The sequence below is a fragment of the Lates calcarifer genome, linkage group LG17, assembly GCF_001640805.2.
Source record: "Lates calcarifer isolate ASB-BC8 linkage group LG17, TLL_Latcal_v3, whole genome shotgun sequence".
Taxonomy (NCBI): domain Eukaryota; kingdom Metazoa; phylum Chordata; class Actinopteri; family Centropomidae; genus Lates; species Lates calcarifer.
In genome coordinates, this window is record NC_066849.1 from 8048824 (window position 1) to 8064391 (window position 15568).

General features: G+C 43.7%; 1 protein-coding gene across 2 annotated transcripts; it reads right to left on the reverse strand.

Annotated features, from left to right (window-relative positions):
• Window positions 1-28: 28 nt before the first annotated feature.
• Window positions 29-15022, reverse strand: arhgap45b (Rho GTPase activating protein 45b). Of its 2 annotated transcripts, none has more exons than XM_018670133.2 (24): window positions 14671-15022; window positions 13168-13417; window positions 11984-12166; window positions 9450-9593; window positions 9133-9217; window positions 8022-8094; window positions 7716-7788; window positions 7021-7152; window positions 6675-6736; window positions 6461-6571; window positions 6246-6326; window positions 5996-6163; window positions 5585-5722; window positions 5269-5465; window positions 4976-5097; window positions 4574-4660; window positions 4313-4414; window positions 4047-4210; window positions 3729-3917; window positions 3477-3614; window positions 2155-2426; window positions 1814-2051; window positions 1205-1310; window positions 29-989 (listed from the first exon to the last, which is right to left on the reverse strand). In XM_018670133.2, exons 1-24 carry the CDS (start codon window positions 14947-14949, stop codon window positions 538-540), a joined length of 3846 nt encoding a protein of 1281 aa, XP_018525649.1. In that variant the 5' UTR covers window positions 14950-15022; the 3' UTR covers window positions 29-537. The 2 variants fall into 2 exon arrangements, with proteins under 2 accessions (XP_018525649.1, XP_018525650.1); XM_018670134.2 differs by lacking the exon at window positions 14671-15022 and adding an exon at window positions 14013-14625.
• Between the last annotated feature and the right edge of the window lie 546 nt (window positions 15023-15568).

A 15568-nucleotide genomic window follows, 5' to 3' on the forward strand; every position in this document is an offset into this window, starting at 1 on the left:
ATATCAAAACAAATGAATAACAAAACAATCAGTTTTGAAATATATGAATTTTTATTAAAATAGACCAAATACTCATAAAAGGCACTTATAAGAAACTGCTAAATGTATCATCAAGTTCTAGTGCTGAAATGAAACCAGCAGCACTTAGAAAGAATTTACTTAGAAATTTTTCATTGCACACATTCTGATGTAACCGCTGTAACCGATACTGACTTTACCTCAGGACTGTAAGAGCAATGAGAAAAACACTTAGAAGAACACTTAGAAACTGACATTTTTAAATCATTTGAGTCAAACCTCTTGAAATGACAGCAGTAATTGCATCAAACAGCATGAAGCGTGCAGAGGTTTCACAGAACAGATCAGTACAGCTGCAAACATCTACACAAATTAAAAAAAAAAAATTGATTTGATGTACATGATGAAATAACCCTCTCAGTTTCAGGATTCCCTGGATTTTTAAGCAGAAAAACAAGGTTCCTGTCACTCAACTTAATCTGACAGATCTCACATCACAGTGATATCCTGATGATGACATCAGACAAACTCAGGCTCACTATCCCTGTTCCTCGTCAGGGGTAATTTCTTTCCGCATAGACGTGCCAGAGGATGCCCTGACAGGTTTAAAACAGGGGAGCAGGGGTAGTTGTTGTTGGACTGGTTCACGTTGAGCTCAGCCAGAGAGGTGCTCAGGCTCTGCTCTGCCCCCATGTCGTCATCTGGGGGCCCGCTGTCTGGCAGAGCCGGGGGCTCTCCTCCCTCTGGGTTGTCTTGGTCCTGATCGGCGTCTTGCTCTGGGTCGGTGTGGGTTGCAGAGTGGCTGGACAGGTCCAGGCTGTCCCTGTAGCTCAGCTGGTCATCGTCCATGCTCACCTCGCTCTCCTGCTTCATCAGGCTGTGGGAGTGAGAGGTCCTCTGCCCGCTTTCATCCAGCTCTGAGTCAGAGTCTGGGAGCTGCTCGTTAGAGCCCAGAGAGCCCAAAGAACTTTCTGAATGGGAATAAAGAGGCCATTGGTCAGACAGAAGTGACTGACCAATGGCCTCTTTATTCCCATTAAACACTGAGGCAAATTTTAGAGATTTTTACATGTTTAGAGATGATAAATGTCTATTCCATTTTACTTTAAAACACCTGTAATACAGTGGGAGATAAAGGGAAAGCTGTTTAACTTACACCAATACTATGCATATGATGAAAACTTACCACATCCCTCCTCCAGGTTTACGCCATCAGGTTTACTCTGCTCCTCTCTGCCTCCATCTTCCTCTCCATCGGCAGAGCTCCCCATCTTGTCGTCTGCAGTAGTAGTCTGAACCAGGAGGGGGAGGAAGTGAAGAGTTTGTTATCAAACGACAAATCATGTGAAAGTGTACTTTTGATCTGACAGAGTAGCAAATGAAAATCAGGAGGGAAGTCCAGGATTCAAGTAAAGGTTATAACTCATATCTGACATTTTAGTGCTTCCATTTTTTTTTTACCCATAAACTGCTGACCCTGATGACACAGTGGTTTCCTTCAAACTAGCATTTGCCAAATAAGCACCGCTGACTGCCAAATGAGTCTCTTAATGCCTATATCTATACATCTCTATATCGCTTATCTTTAAGGATCACAGGGGGGCTGGAGCCAATCCCAGCTGTACATCTATACATGTACAGGCAGAATTCTTTATATTTAAAGCTCCATTATACTTTAAGATATGTTTATTTATATGTTAAAGCTGAGACAACTAATACTAGAATCCATTTTAAGCACATTAAAATCGATACACAGGGCATGATGTTACTGTGTACAGTACACAAAGAGCCCTACCTGCTCGGTGGAGGTGGAAGCAGAGCGGCTGGTTTTGTTGGACTGAGAGGTTTTGGACTGGAAGATGGATGAATAGAAAACTATGAGGGCCTCCACGATGCGGGCCTGGTGGGGGTAATCGACCAGAGAGGACAAGGATATCGTGGCCCCGGTTGGTCGGGGACGCATCAGAGATGGCCCAAACACAATCCCCAGGTTACTGGGACTCATCTTGTTATCCACCTCCAACTCTGCAATCCTGGAAGGAGGAAATTAGAGGAACGATCAGGAGGACATTTCTGACTTAACAGAGCCATTTTTAAAAATGTTCTTGTTACACTATAAGTGGCATAGAAACGGACCTTCGTAGGTGGCGAATGATGTAGCGCAGTGTAGCCATGTTAGCCTTGGGAAGCTCCTTTAGAAGCTCCTTGAGCTTTTCCACCAGCACCAGGACCTCTGGGTCTGTGTCAGGGCCCAGATCCACCAGCTCAGGCCCTCTGACCACTGCTGGGTTAGTACCGCTCAACTCAGCCTCCTCGCTCTCTGGTGTGTCTCCATCACTCTGTAGACTCTCTTTGGCCAAACCCATCAGGTTGTTGTATAGGCGGAACAACATGATGGGCTCTGGCAGCTAGAGGTGAAAGATAAAGGAAACAGTGCGTTAGACGCTTTGAACTGAGTATGATCAGACAACATTTCATGTATGGTGGAACAAGAGAGCCGATAGACTCATAAGAGATCTCACAAATTAAATGAACATCTATACTATGTGTGAATAAGTACATGTATGTGACTATATATAATTATGTAGAACAGTGTTTTTGTGTGTCTGTGTGCACTCGCAGGTATTTGAAATCGTGTTTATATATAACATGAATGGGTACTATATAGTATTTCCAAAAATGTTTTTATTGTGATTTGAATATGGACTCTTGGGAGACAAGCCTTGAGCTAAAAGAAGTCATACACTAACTGAGTAAAGTAAATGAAAATTAAAACAAAATGTTACTTTTTAAGTTTTAATTTTCAAAACTATTTGTGAATTTCCCTTGAAAATTCAATTGTCAAAACTGACAAATTCATCATGGTGAACTGGATTTTTTTAGTTACTGGTGGACTAATTTATCCATTTTATAAAGAATGTTTTAAAGGGACTATTTGTTATTTGTCTTGTCGGGATTGATGCTCGTGTGAGTTGCTATTGAGACAGGACTGCCAGGCTAGGGCTAACTGGTTAGCATGCTAACGTAAGTGGAAGAAGTGACAGAACAAGAAGCAAAACATTGCCTTTGCTTTCTACTGATGGAGAACATTTCCTCTAGACTGGTGAGTAAACAGCTGTTTATGCTAATGGTGGCTATGTAGTGTTAGCAAAACTTAAAAATAACTCCTTTAATGAATCCTTTGTATTTGTCCAATTAACTCAAACAATAACACAATAAACTACTGAAATCTCTTGGTCCTCCTTGTTTCTGTTAAATTGTTGACTTGAAAAGAAAAAAAAAAAATCAACAAACAAATCTGTACATGCTGATTAATGAGCATCAGCTCAAAGATTTTTTGATAGTGCTAAAATCTTGGTAGAGTAAACAAATAGAAGATACAAATATAGGCACATTTTCTGTTTTGTTACCACAAGTCACTTGAAAATATGGCTACATGTGTTTGCATATATGTGCACCTGTCGGAGGTAAAGCTTGAGAACGTTGCTGATGTCGTGTGGGGAACACTGGGACAGCTCGACCAGCTCCTTGCCGTTCTCAAAGGCCTGACACAGTTTCTCAACGCGAGTCTTCACCCCATTCACCCTGTATATGCCCTGCAGAGGAGGAAGCAGTGGTTTATACCAGACAGTTCACACTTCTTCTCTGTGGCCAAAGCACACATTCAGACAATCAGCACTTTAACAGACACTATAAATGCATGTTCTCACCTTCATCTTGAGTGCCCGTCTCTCAATCTCAGAAATGCACTTGGTGATAATGAAGGGGATGCCGTCGCTGGCACAGCTGGCCACCTGAGAGAACTCCCTGCCAAACAGCTGCAGACGGCCCTGGAGCTTCTTATGGCCACACTGTATGGCCAGAGTCTCCAGACAGCGCTTGTGACATGCCAGGAAACACTGCATGGACAGAAGAAGGCACTTACTAGATGAACATTATCCAAAATGTCAATGAGATACTTCAAGAGCTCTACGTTCAATCCTGAAGTTCTTCTCAGGACAGAGCTGGTGACATGATAAAGACCTCACCTCCTCGCACTCGGCCCCTTGGAAGTAAACATAGCTGTCACATTCGCGGCACTTGGCAGGAGTCCGCAGCTTCCTCAGACGGTGGGTCAGGGCTGCTTTGGATAGGCCGATGTTTCGGAAAGGTCTGGTGGACACCACCACATCAGGATCCATGCCATTAATATCTAGAGAGAAAGACCCCTCCATCATACACACTCCGGAGAAAACTCATAGCCACGTGATTAAGCTGCATAATCAAAATATACAAGATATTCTGGAGATCTTACTTGGAGATTCGAAAGAAGCTACATTCCCGTCTTTCTCATCTGCATCCTCATTGGACGACATTGTTCCAGTGGATGCCGTCCGAGCAATTTTACTGATGTCACCTACAATAATACGCACTTTAAATAGATTTTCTCAGACATACGTACTGTGTATCTTTAAGCAGGTTTCAGCTGAGAGAAAGCAATTTCAATTTTTTATTATTCTTATGTATAAATGAGATATTCTGGTGAACGTTCATGTGAATCTCAGTTCTTGCTCACTTGTGCTGGCAGTAGGAGACTCTAGGCCTCCATCTCCTCCAACACTGTCATCACTCACTGTTGAACCCCACGACTTGTGGCCCTGCCCTGGGTATATCAAAGGCAGAATCATATGGGGATCAGTATAAGAGTAATGAGTTAACATGACTACATACAATCCATACAATCTATTTTGTCCCACTTTGTTTCAAAAAAAGTCTAAAATTTTAGATTCAAAAACCATAAAAACTTGACTTTAAACCACATTATTTTGCAACACTGTGTCATCTTTTAACTGCTGTTTACTCTTGGCATATGCAGTGAAATGAACAAATGAACTAGAGGCAGGATGTTTCAATAATAATAATTATCTTTACAAAACAAGTGACAGCGACGTGTACGACAGCAGCAGGCGTCACTTACTCTTGCGTTGAACCTCTGCGTCTCTGTTGTCACCAGCTGCTGTACCCACGCTGGTGGCAGGACTGTCCGTATGGCTTGTTGGCTCTGTGTTGAAACTGTCATTCCTCGGTCTGTGGCCGTGGCTGCAACAGTGTGAAATTATAATATGACAAATTAAGTCAAAGTGGTATTCTGGAAAATACACTTATTCCCTTTCTTGTGAAGAGGTAACTCAGCAAAAAGAGCAAATGAATGTCAAAATGTCAAACTTTTCCTTTAAGATTTCAAATGTAAAATTTGACAGTTGTACTTACTGTGACGATGAGCTGGAGGGTGAGTAGGCCTCGAACGTGTAGTGAACATTCGGCTGCTCTGGTAACTGCAGGTCTCGCACGTGGGCGGCGTACTGCTGGCCTGGGTCGTACAGCTTACTGCTCTCACACAGAGTCTGGTAGTGGACGGGCAACGCTACCGTCTGCATGTGCATGAGCTGGTAGTAGGAGATAGTCGCCTGGACGAGGAGGAGGAGCAGACAAAGGGCAGTTATACTGATGTTCAGCAGTTGACATTCCGACATTCTGACAGTTTTGGCGTGTATGTGTACGTGTGTTTTTTTGCAATTCTTCTGACCGAGCGCAGGGTCTGGTCGCTGTTTTTGATGACGTCCTGCAGCTGCCTCAGAACTGTGACCTTTGTGTGCTCCAGCTCCAGCTGCTGAGTGGTGGCATCTGCTATACACGTCCGGTAGGTGGCCTCCGCTTCATCTGCCTGCACACACACACACACACACACACACACTCAACTTACTTCCGTTGCCCTGTTTTTTTTAAATTTCAAAGAAATTTCAGATAAGCACAGATAAAGTGTCCATTGTGACAATGTGGCAGCGAGATAAACATCATTTCTATTTCGCATTACCACATTTCACTGAAAAGAACATCTTCTTGTTAAGTAATTTAACATGTAAATCATTTTCAGGTTTCTCCCCACAGTAACCAACAGATGTGGCAATAATAATAATAAAAAAAACTTGACAAAAACCTTATTGCGAGACTCCTCCTCTATTCTTTTCTTCTTCTCCAGAGACTTTGCTGTTGACCCTCCTCCCTCCTCCTCGGCTCGAGAGGCCGCAGTTTTGGCCTTGTCGTACTCCTCGCAGCGGGCCATGTAGACTTGCTTGGCCTTCCGCAGGTTTGCCTCACACTCCATCTAAACACAGACACGTATTTTTTGATCCTTGTCTCTTAGAAGTTAAAGTCTACTGCTACATGTGCTCAAATATATGGAATACCAGTTTTCTCTTAGCTCGAATCCACTGCTCCTTGATCTCCTTCCGTCTCTTCTCATGCTCCAGTTTACGAAGTATCAGAGGCTGCACGGACAGATCACATTGATGTTGACAGATCAACACAATGTGTACAGGAGCAGTATTAACAGCAGCAGCAGATTATTAGTGTGTGTTGCAGAATAAACAGATCTCACAGCTGTTATAAAGAGTTCATTTACCTGGATGAAGGTCTGGTTGTGCAGGGTGGTGCTGGCCTGCTGCAGCCCCACGCTCTGCTCCTGGTCCTGCTCCAGAGCCAGAGAGTAGATGGAGAAGAGGGGCATGTGGGGCTGGAGGGCAAACACACACAAAAAGTTATTCTAGCTTTTAACAATCAGAATCACAGATAATAAGAGAGAGAGTGGTAAAAAAACAAAGAAGAGAGAGGTTTACATGTGTTATGCTGTGTTTGCAGGACTGGTATAATCTCTGGAGGCCTTTGGAGAACTCAGTCTCTGGTAAAATAAGAAAACACAGTCAGTTAACATAATGGATGGGACAATGTGTTTGCAAGTGTACAATGGTTGATTTATCTATTCAATTTAGAATCTTAATGAATAATTTATCTCATAAATCTCAATATAATAATAACAAATACCAATCACAAGCTGTGAAAGACCAGACTTGTGTCTTAAAATTACTTATTTTTCTGACAGTCAACTAACATCATCATAAATTTATTGTCATTTCACCGACTTATTGGTCACTCTGCTCGTCATTTGGGTCAGTCAGCACCTACCCAGTGAAGTTCTCTTCTCCACGTAGTTTATCAGGTCCTTCATGTACTTGGAAATGGTTTTGGCGTAGAGCAGGGCCGAGTCCACCCCTCCCTCGCTGCGCTGGAGGATCACATCCACTTCCTCGACCCGTCCTACGAATCAACACACAAACAAGAGTCACTGCACAGATCGTTACTATGACAACAAACTGTGTTTGTTGGTTGGTTATGACTTGTGGGAGGAGATAGTTTGCAAATGAGGTGTGAGAGAGCCATCGCTATGGTGATAATCTCCAACATCTGTTTTTTTATTTAGATTTAATTTTGGCGATTACTTTGTGCTCACTTTGTTCAGAACTGTCTTTTTCTCGTCTTACTTTCTGCAGCTGGCACTCGGTTTTCAATCTTATTGTGAAACACATCAGTGCACCACAGGAGCACTGATGAACAGCAGGGGGAGACCTACCAGACACCCAGTGTGTGGAACAACAAACATAAAAGCTTTTTAATGGTGAATAAACCTTGGATCACTACTTTCTAATGTAAATGGATGCCAGAGAGTACAGAAACATCTATGTGTAGCAAAAAGTAGCATTTTCGCAAGACAAAATGAGAGCAAATGGAAGGACAGATGTGCGTCACAAATGGCACCTGTGAGCATCTAAAAAGAGTCGACAGAAGCTGTAGCGTGAGTGGGAAAGTGACTGATCGCCTACCCATGTCCTGCAGGTCGCTCCTGAACTGGCCATCCACTCCCTGGCCCGTCGCTGTGTACAAGTTCTCCATCGACTACACAGCACAAAGATGACTCATTACTGACAAACACAGATCAAGGCTCGTCAACAACTCAGGGATTTTTTTTTTGCTGTTTCTATACCCAGTGGAAAGTTGGGAGTGGAAATTGTTTTATGTAGCCTGATATTTAACGGAGGTTACACTTTTACACAGTTGCTGATGAACTCTGTGTTAAGATAACCCTGCAGGGTTTTTTTTTTTTTTAATAGTGATAAAGGTTCACCCACCCTGCTTTTCTCTGTGGGCAGCAGTGAGAGCAGTGTGCTGCTGTCCACCTCTCCAATCAGCAGCTCAGACACACTGAGGAGAAAACAACAGAAATACTTTTACACCAGCACAAATATATTGGACATGTAAAACAGACGTGGCCGAACTCATTCTTCTCAGTCATAATCATCGGTCTGTTAGACCAACAGGGGATGTGAAGAGCAGATTATAAAAATGAAAGGAGAAAAAGAGGAAGAGGCCCCAGCCATTGCAGGAAGGTTCAACAGGTACACTGGAGACAGGAAGTGATAAAAATATTTGAGTTTTATCCTTTATCCTTTTACTTTTGTCTGTGTGGTTTGATATTTTTAATACTGTACATCAAATAACTAAATTGTAATTTTTCTACAAACTCCTCATCAAAATCTTGCTGAGGTACAGGCTGAACCTCCATCTTAGTGTTTTTCAGTTCATGATACAAAAGGATACAAACAGAGAGAATGAGGAAACAGACTCCTCAGGCAGATTTCAACTGTCTCTGCCAGCTCACTTCCTCCTGTGACAGATATCTAAACCCTGAAATGCCACCAACAAGCATGTGATAAACTGTTGGTGCAACAGACTCAAATTACACATATAACATTTCTCTACTGGGGATTTACTTTTAACTACCACTTAACTATTATTTAGTCTTAATTCCTCTCGAGCAGCTAAAATCAAGTCAACAGTCATGCGATTCATCATCTCTGTAACAATCTGTTGATTTAGCAGCCAGGTAGTGAACAACATTTTCAGAGTTTTGGTTTTGTGTCATACGGCAGAAGAAAAACCACTTCCTGTTTTCAGCTCTGCCTCATGCAAATGTGTCACCATCACTGCACTTCTCTCTCTCATTCCCAAAAGCACACTACTTTGTATGCCATTAACACACACAGACAATTAGTGCTACTATCCTGTGTGTTTAAGAGGCCACTATGGCTTCACTAGCACTTTACTGGCACTCTAGTCTTTGGAGAAAAGATGGCACCAGTAACAAGTACCTGTGGTAGTAATTACCACAGGGTTATTATAGGATGGCGAGGTTGTCATTTTACAATAAGACATATTATAAAAGGTGTACCAGATACTTACTTGCTGCTAAAAGCAACTGCAATGGTTTCAATCGCCTTCTCAAAGTCCTTTTTGTCTGTCTCGTTACAGGCCTCATAGTGGAAACCTGCAAAATCACAACCGGATATGTGTTTAGGTTTCAGTTGTGAATACACTCCTGACCAAATTAACTAATACACCTGCACATCAGTTACATCACACTATTGTAACTTCACTGTGTTACCTCAGAATGTAGGATTCTACAGTCAGTATAAAACTGTAAACAAGTGTCTTTAAAAAACTGTCTACATTTGGTTTAATTCATTTTCATGGCTGAGCGTATCCGTGCACCGACTGACCTTTGACCCTGGATATGAGCTTGCCAGCAGCGGTGAGGATCTCCACGGTGTTTAGCAGAGGGTATGTGTTAATGACCTGACGCAGCACCCGCAGGACCTCCCCCAAACACTCATGGGCCATGGGCCGCTGATTCTCCCTCTTACCTGGATGGGAGGGAAGGAGGGGGAGACGCGGTGGATGAAACAAGCAGGATAAAAGGAGGATAGTAAGTACCTGGTTTTATGTTTGTGTCAAAGCTACTGTGAGATCGCTCCTTTGTGATGCCTTCAGGGCCCTGGCATCTAAAATTTGACTCTCAAAGAAAAGGTTACAGTTTGGTGACAATACATGATTTGCAGATGTCAGAATGTCCCTGAATGCATCAGTGAAGAGTTAAGTCCATGCTAGCAAATGGATCATATGGTGGTAACGTTAGGCCAAAAATAAAGTGCACAAGTCTTAAATGCAATAAATTTTGGACCACAGTAATAACTTGACATTTTGGTGAAAACTTTTTTGTCTTTTGCCAAGAACCAGTGGAAAAATCCAGGAAGTTATTGCTCCTTTCCAATAAACAGTCGAGCCCGCCTGTAGGGATGTAGGATTTTGTTCCCTTTCGACAGAGGCAGGCTAGCCTTTTCCCCTTGTTTCTAATCTTTATGCCAAGCTAAGCTAAGCGGATACTGGCTCTAGTTTCACACTTATCACACAGATATGAGAGTGGTATTGATCTTCACATCTAATTCTATGCAAGAAAGCCAATAAACAGATTTCGCAAAATGTCTAACTATTCCTTTAAGTCTCTGAAAGTCAGACTGTCTGTCTCTCGGTCGTCTCCATTAACACTGAGTGCAGACAGTCGGGACAGTGACAAACAAGTCAGTGACACAGAGGTCAGGTCAAATCACACTATCAGCTCTTCAGCTTTGATGTCACTGGTGACACATCTCCAGCCTGCATCCTCTTTTCCTCCTCACAGTCACAACTTTTAACTGTCCAATGTTGCAACCTCCTACTCTTCTGTAAACCCTTTTTTTGCGATGGAGGCAACTCGCTCACAGAGGAGGCCAGAGGGTAGCCGGTCCCTACCATCCTCCCACAGTTGGTCTGAAAATGTGTGTCAGAGTGTCTGAACAGCAGCAGCAGCATATAATAAGAACAGGGTGACCTGAACATTGTGCCACAGAGGATGTGGCCTTTTCTATTGTTTTGCAAGATTAAAGACAAATTCTGTTGCCGTGCTACATCTGCTTTCTGCGGCTGATGAAAACAAAGCACCTTTCTCATACGCCACTCTCTGATTTACAAAAACAGTTAGAGGTTAAAGAAACCTAAGAGGCAAGCAGAACTCCAAATTAAGGAGCTCTCCAACTTGAGTTGACGAGGCCCGAGCTCTGATTGCGCTGCTGATTAAGAGGAGGCGGCGTCAGGTCACGGTGATGCAGCCAACCTATCAGAGGAGGAAGTGTGGACGAGGCCGCTCTGTCAAAGGCTATCCATCATGACTTCCTGTTTAGAGAGCTCGCTCTGGGTGGAGAACGTGGCAGAACAAAGCCAGATAACAGCTGACAGAAAGACACAAAAACAAAAAGTCTGTCTACTTCATCTGAACCACAGAGATCTGCTCTAAAAAAAAACATTTCCAACCAGATACAATAATCTGCTGTTAGACTTGAAACTTTATGAAAAACAATTCTCTTTTTAGGTAAACGTTTCTGTTTGTTTAGCAGGTGGAATCAAGTCTAAAGCAGCGGTACTTTCTCCATGAGGAGAGTATAGGTGTTTTACTGTTTTAAGCCTCGCTAATTCACACAAGAGGGGAAGAGGAGTGTGTGTATAAGGCTGCAGTAAACAAGAAGCTGGTTTCCTGCTGGAGACAAGAGTGCGGTCGACTCTGTGGGTGCAGCGGAAACGCAACCCTTCATTTGGAGAGAGAGGAAACTCAGTCTCTTGTTAGCTTGCTTCTGCAGGGGTTGTTCTGCCATCCACCTCACCCCACCCCATCTCCCTACCCCCCACCCCACCCCATGCAGGACTGATGTAAGACTGACACGAAACCTTTTGTGGATTCCTCATGTCCTCTTGTCAAAATGGAGTTGTAACAAAAAAAAAAAAAAAAGGGGAAGGAGGAGACTAAACAGTATTGTTCTGTCTTCAAACTGACAAATTTGCACGAACGCAACACTAAACAATGACACCAAAGAGGAGCAGACATACTGTCACCAGCCACAAGCTGAAAATCATAACTGACAACACACACGTACAGAAACCTGTGTTTTGTCTCCACAGCGAAAACAAGCGTTATTCATGTCTTCAGGTCTGTGATCGCAGCAGAGGAGGAGGATCAGGATTCGCCCCTAGAGTGCTCATTTCAAAGTCAAATCAACCCAGAACACATGTCCTCCAACAAGTTTCTGTGACTTGTAATTTGGCAAAAAATGTAGCAGCTTACGAGAGAGACAGAAGCTAAACTCATTCTGACAGGTGAGACATATTTGGAAATATTTGGGACGTTTTCTGTGTGATTGATGGAAGTCTGAAGAGAGCATGTTACCTTCAGCCAGCACCACATCCTTCAGTTTCTCCACAGCCTCAGCGAAGCGGGCCACGTCCCTCAGCAGGGCCGGGATGTCTTCAACTTCAATGGCTGTGCTCTCTGGGCTCTCAGACGGAGGGGTTGGGGTCAAGGCCCCTTTCCCCTGGCCTTTAGTGAACACCCATGACTGCAGTGGGAACCCTGGGAAGACGTAGAGCATGTCACTAAACAAATACGCATTGTGCCTCAAAGTAAGCACAGAACTGACAGCGTTAATCAACAACAACTTTGCTAAAACTTTTTTCGTTTGTTTTGAAAAAAGTTAAACATTTATCAGTTTCTAATTTAACTTAAAGGGACAGTTCAACAAATATGCTATCATGCAGGGATTTAGCTAGATGAGAAGAACTATACCGAACCAAACTGATACGACAAACTGAACTGTCATATCAGTTTGGTTAAATATAATACTACAGCCAGGAGGTAGACTCATAAATCCACAAATCGCCATTTTTACACTGGTATTTTTAAGAATTAAAAAACAGGAATAAAGGGTTAATGAGTGAGCTTTAGAGCTGCTGGTGAGACAGAACCAGGCTAGCTGTTTCCCCTTGTTTCCAGTCTTTATGCTAAGCTAGGCTAACCAGCTGCTGGTTTATATTTAACAGACAGACATGAGAGTGGTGTCAATCTTCTTCTAACTCATTCAAAAAGGGAGTGAGCATATTTCCCACATTGTTAATAGTTGAACTACTTCTTTAAATGTGAGGATTGGCTGCTTAGTTTGTGTGTTATATCACTGTAGATTGAATATTATGAATGAATTTCAGACCACTGGTCAGGTAAATCCAGCAATCTGAAGATAACGCCTTGGTACTGTGGGACACTGGGATTAGCATTTTTCACTGTTTGGACAATCCAGAGACAAAATTTATTGAAAAAAAGACCAATCAATAATGAAAACACTGGTTAGCTGCAGCCCTGCTCCAGGTTATTGGCTCAAGGCTTCAAATTGCATCTTTACACTTTCTCACCCTTTACACTGAAGTGAATTTAGAGGGTGAGTGTAATGTGTTGTGCACAGAATGTGTGAGGTCTGTCCCTGGATTTCACTTTCTGTTTCAGCTCAGGTGCGGAAGCGATGGGTCACACAGGGCAGACAGACAGATCATTAACAGGTACCGAGGTGTTCTGAACCAGACCTGCAGCGCTGGCGTGTCTGCTTAGTGCAGTCGGCCTCTTCAGAGTGGACACGGGAGACGGGCAGCCTATCCCCTGCATTGCTGCCATCTTGCCGTGCTGGGTGTTCGGGGTACTGGGGCAGGACACGGAGGTGTCCTGGAGCCCGGCGGACGCTGGAGTGAGCGTCGAAGAGGAGAAGGACGACGAGGGGGAAGAGGAGAGGGTGATGTCGCCTGCATCTTTCCGAGGCTGCTCCTGGAGGATGGAGAGCTGAGAGAGGACAGGAAGAGAGGATTTAAAATTAAATTAAAAAATTCAAAATTAAAAAAAAAAAGAAGAAGAAAAAGTCAAGGTGATCACATGACTTATGGTTTCTAGCACATCCTGAACAGCACAAAGACATCAACGTGACTCCGGTTTGCTTTTGCAGCCTTAAACATGAGCTGCGCTGTTGTTGGTAAACACACATATGAAGACTTTCACAAGATCCTGTGTCGCGATGTGCAATACTTCCTGACTCCAAGCAGTTGTCGGGTGTGGCAGAGCGAGCCGAGCGTAGAATAACAGAAATGTCATTTACTGTTTGGAATAAGAACAGTGACATTTTCAGGGCTGGAAATGACCTTTTTCATCTGCCTACAAAAGTCATGGAAAAGTTTTTTTTGTGTTTTTTTTAAAGCCTGATTTGTACATCTTATTTCCCAGTTATGGCAAACTTAAGACTATAGTTAGCACCTCACAGTTTTTGGGCCTAACAAGTGCATCCCTCCGGCAAAAGCCAAGGAACACTACTCACTGCTACAAAGAGCGCAAATAGTTTTCAAAATGAACACATACAAGCTGGCACACACATACTCACACGTACCTGTTTAAGCCATACGTTGTGCTTGTTGGGCAGTATGTCCAGCCTGTCCTTGCCTTTCAGCTCGGCTTTCTTTACTCTCTGACTCGTAGAGTAAGGGTTATAGCTACTTTTGGCACCACGTTTCAGCATGCTCCTTCCCCCTACAGCTTTGTCCCCATTCTAACTAAGCACAGTCAGCTTTTGAAACCGATCTCGCAAGAACACACACACAGACACACTCACAGCAGCCTGACACTTCTTTATAAGTGAAGACAATACTTCCTATGAGCCAGACATGAATCAGTATGGAGTCAGGTACACACACGCACACACTAATCTGAATTAACCCTGTGGCACTGCACCTTAATCAATATTTTCAGGTGGTTTCCCTCAGCCAGACTTCAGTTCCTCACCCTGATCGCACCAAGTCCAGACAGTACTCAAACTAAACCTGACTAAAGAGCTTGTTCAGTTGGTGTAAGTAAACTATCCACACAGTCACACTCATACACACTGTCACTCATGGTCCGGAGCACCCTCTGTAGAGTCCTGATCTCTCCAGCTGAAGGTCATCTGACACCACGCACACACACACACACAGATACACGCGCGCGCGCTCACACAAACACCACTCTGAGCGGCGGTGCCAGGCAGAAACCAGAAGTGATGCGCTACTCACAGACGATGCGCTGCTCTGCGGCCCGGGGCTTCCTGCTCGGCTCTTCTTCGAGATGGATGGCGTCTTTATCAGTTCCCGTTTCTTCCTGGTGAACATCTTCAGGGTGCCCTTTCCGTCCATCCCGACTTCTTTGAGTTTCACGTACAGCCCCCCCACCCACCCCCCGACTCGCCACTTGGGTGCTCTGCCGCTCGCACTCAGCGGGAACTCGGTGCCATCCAGGCCGACCTTCAGCCACGGTAACTGTCTGTCTGTCTTCCTCCTCCTGCTGTCGCTCATCGAGCCGCGCAGGCTCACTGACGGAGAGACAGGCAGCTCACCGCAAACTGTCTGTGTGCGCTCCCGGCATCCGCTTTGCACGTACGCTCAGTTTCGTCAGGAGGAGGAGGAGGAGAAACACAGAGGTGAAAAGCAACTTTTTTGTGTGTTGGGATGTTTGAGTCCGCGTAAATTACACTCAACAAACTGAGTCATGGAAGTGAAACTGTCATTTAAAACACAAACTGACGTAGAGATGAGAATTATCTGCGTCCTGACGCAAACAACTGTTGCTTTGTTCAAATTCACATGAATCAAGTCATCCTGACACACGTGTGTGTTTCCGCCATGTGACCTGCAGCTTTTTGATGGTAACCTTCCGCCTCCACCTGCACCTGCTGCAGACAGAAAATTAAAACACAGAGATGATCATCGTGCAGCCTCAGACTCTGACACAGGGTTTGGTTATCCTCACCTTTTATGGAAACAAACACAAACCTCAACAATTTGAATCTCACATGCAGCTTTTATCACCGCTAAATAACTTATGCTGAAATTTAAATACCACAGAAATATTTCACTCTAACTGAATTTATGTGGTTTGAGTTCCACCTTTAAATTTACCTTACCAAGAAAAAAA